General features: G+C 25.4%; 1 protein-coding gene across 1 annotated transcript; it reads left to right on the top strand.

The window, feature by feature from the left end:
• The first annotated feature begins 705 nt into the window (after positions 1-705).
• Positions 706-1,872, top strand: LOC131624448 (putative F-box protein At1g65770). The gene has a single exon (XM_058895383.1). The coding sequence runs from the start codon at positions 706-708 to the stop codon at positions 1,870-1,872; it is 1,167 nt and encodes a 388-aa protein (XP_058751366.1).
• The last annotated feature ends 1,038 nt before the right edge of the window (positions 1,873-2,910 follow it).

Here is a 2,910-nt window from a genome sequence, read left to right as displayed (position 1 = left end):
TAGATTTTATTTCATATACAAAAAATTCCAAATTGTTAAATTTAGATATAAAATCTAAATCATTTATCTAATTATCTGATGACAAATCAATTAATTGTCTAAACTAAATTAAAGTTTCACAAAATAAAATATATTCTCAAAATATATTAGTATATTTATTAATATTAACACACACAATCATGGCAAATAACAATCGCAATTTATGAACTTCAATTTAGTAATCTATTAATTAAAGAAAATAACGTCAATCTAATTGCATCATTTCAAATTAAAGTGTGTGTTAATTTATATAAAAAAATTTAGTCAATAAAACATTACTAAATTTATTAAGCCAATAATACCAATTGAAAAATATATTCACTGGATTTCATAGAAAGATGCAATTCATTATGACTAATTTAAAAACAAAAGCAATCAATCAATTCATAAATAATTTTAAATAGTAATTGATTATGTCATTCCTAATTTATTTGTTAAATCACTAATCCAACGTATTTCAATTCCAAAATCTTTTTATTTATACAAATAAAACAACATTTAAATTGTAGCAAAAAAGATTTGGCTTTAAATTAAAATCCTTAATATAAATATACCAAATTGCAACAACTCTCTACACTTAATTTCTCATTGCTTTAATCTTCTTCTGTCTCTTCCTCTTTAAAGAAAAAAACCTTCTTTTTTTCTCATATTAAAATTTTCTTGTCGATGGCAGGAGATTGGGGAAATTTAGAAGTTATTTCTCTAAATTTGATTTTTGACAAGTTGTCAGAGCGTATCGATCAAATCTATTTCAGTGCAGTATGTAAGTATTGGTACTCTATTGCAAAGGTTAATCATCAATATCGAAAAACAAAAAATAATGCATTGCCAATGCTAATGATTCCCCAAAAGAATAAGTGTAGAACAAAAAGAAGTTTGTATGGGCTTTCATCGAACACAATTTACCCTCTCCAACTACAAGTACCTTATAATAGGAGACTGTGTGGCTCTAGTCATGGTTGGTTGGCAAAAGTTGAATCCTCTAAAAATATTGTCATAACTCTACTAAATCCTTTCCAAAACCTAGCTCAAATTCCTCTGCCTCCTATCTACATGTTGAATATAGATAGAAGGAGAGAAAACTATGAATGTAATGTGCATAAAGTTATTTTATCTACCAATCCTACAACTAGGCCACATGATTATATCACAGTAGCAATCTATAGCATGCGTAAATGTCTTGCTTTTATAAAAGCCGGACAAAAGTTGTGGACATATATTGATTGTGAACATTTTTGTTTTACGGATGTTATATTCTATAAAGGTCTAGTCTATGCCGTGGGACGGTGGAATAACATTATCTCTCTCGATCTTTGTTGTTCAGGGAACGCGAATGTCATTCTCAATGTTGTTTCTTCGCGTGGAGATGTTTATGCTCATCGAGCGTATCTTGTAGAATCTTTGGAGGGTGACTTATGGCTTATAAGAAAATTTATTAGTTATCCTCCTCATGATTTTGTCGATGAAAATAGAAACAACCATAGTAATGGTACAAAAAGATTTGAAGTGTATAAGTTGGAATTGGATCTCCAAAGTGGTAAGCTTAAACAAATGGTGAAACTTGATAGTTTGGGAGACAATGTTGTATTTGTTGGAGACAGTGATTCTGTATCTTTCTCGGCTTCATATTTCTCTAATCATCTACAAAAGGATTCAATATATTACTCTGATGATTTCTATGACGACATGCCATTTCCTTATCCTAATGGGGCATTTAACATGGGAATCTATAATGTAAAAGATGGAAGTTTTAGTCAACATTGCCCTTATCATCATTGGTTCAAACGAATGCCCCCAGCACTATGGGTTCTTCCACCAAATAAATGGGATTGACAAGTTCAAATTGATGTTACTTTATTTTTATCTTAATTTATGTATTTTTTCTTCTTAATATTGTTTGTTTAATTTAATAAAAAAAGTTTGTTTATTAATTCTGTTAAAAGAATTAAATCGCTATTTTATTATACTGTTACACACAATGTCTTAGATTTATTTTTTTGCCCAAAAAAATTCAATATTTATTATTCATAATATAAACAATATTTTCAGTCTCAAACTATAAATTGTTGTATAAATAAAAAAAATTAATGTGCTGATTTACTTGAAAGTGTGAATCATCTTTACAAATTGAATCGATGACTTTTGATGGTTTTATACAATATCATATGGTTGACAACTAAATAAATAACAAACAAAAACAACTATAACATATAAGATACTTCAATATAAAAGTAAATATTGATGACAAGGATGATATAATTTTCAATTGTTATGAGAATTACTCAAAAATATTAACTTCGAAGATATTCATAATTTAGTTTATAAGATATAAAGTTTATAAAGTAATTATAAACTATATATTTAGTATTTATAATTTAATTCCGTATTTAGAAAATTTAAGATTTAATTAAATTCAAAATTATGATATTTTAGTTAAATAATTTACATTAGTGTTACTACAATAAAATATATTTTTCATATAAATTACTTGAAGCATACATTATTCAAAATTGTATAGGATTCTCATATAAAATGAAATCAAATATTTATAAATTAAAAAAAAACTTCAAATTTCAGATATTAAAAGTAAAATTTTAAAAGAAAAATATTTTTGAATTTTTTATTATGTAACAAAGTTTTCCAGATAAATAAAATCATAAATTTTATTTCATACACAAAATTAGCATTAAAATTTAATTGATAGTTATGGTATAAAATTTAAATCAATTATTTGATATGCTGTGTAAATTAAATTAAAGTATCACAAAAAAAAAAATTATATAATGTTCACGCAATACAGGTATGGCAAATAGATTTTTTTATTTAATTACCACAACATATTTATTTTATATGCCAGTCCATAATATATTA

This window comes from Vicia villosa, unplaced genomic scaffold (genome assembly GCF_029867415.1).
Source record: "Vicia villosa cultivar HV-30 ecotype Madison, WI unplaced genomic scaffold, Vvil1.0 ctg.000131F_1_1_1, whole genome shotgun sequence".
In the NCBI taxonomy this organism is placed as follows: Eukaryota; Viridiplantae; Streptophyta; class Magnoliopsida; order Fabales; family Fabaceae; genus Vicia; species Vicia villosa.
Note: the sequence above shows the minus strand (reverse complement) of the source record. Positions and strands in the feature narration are given on the sequence as shown.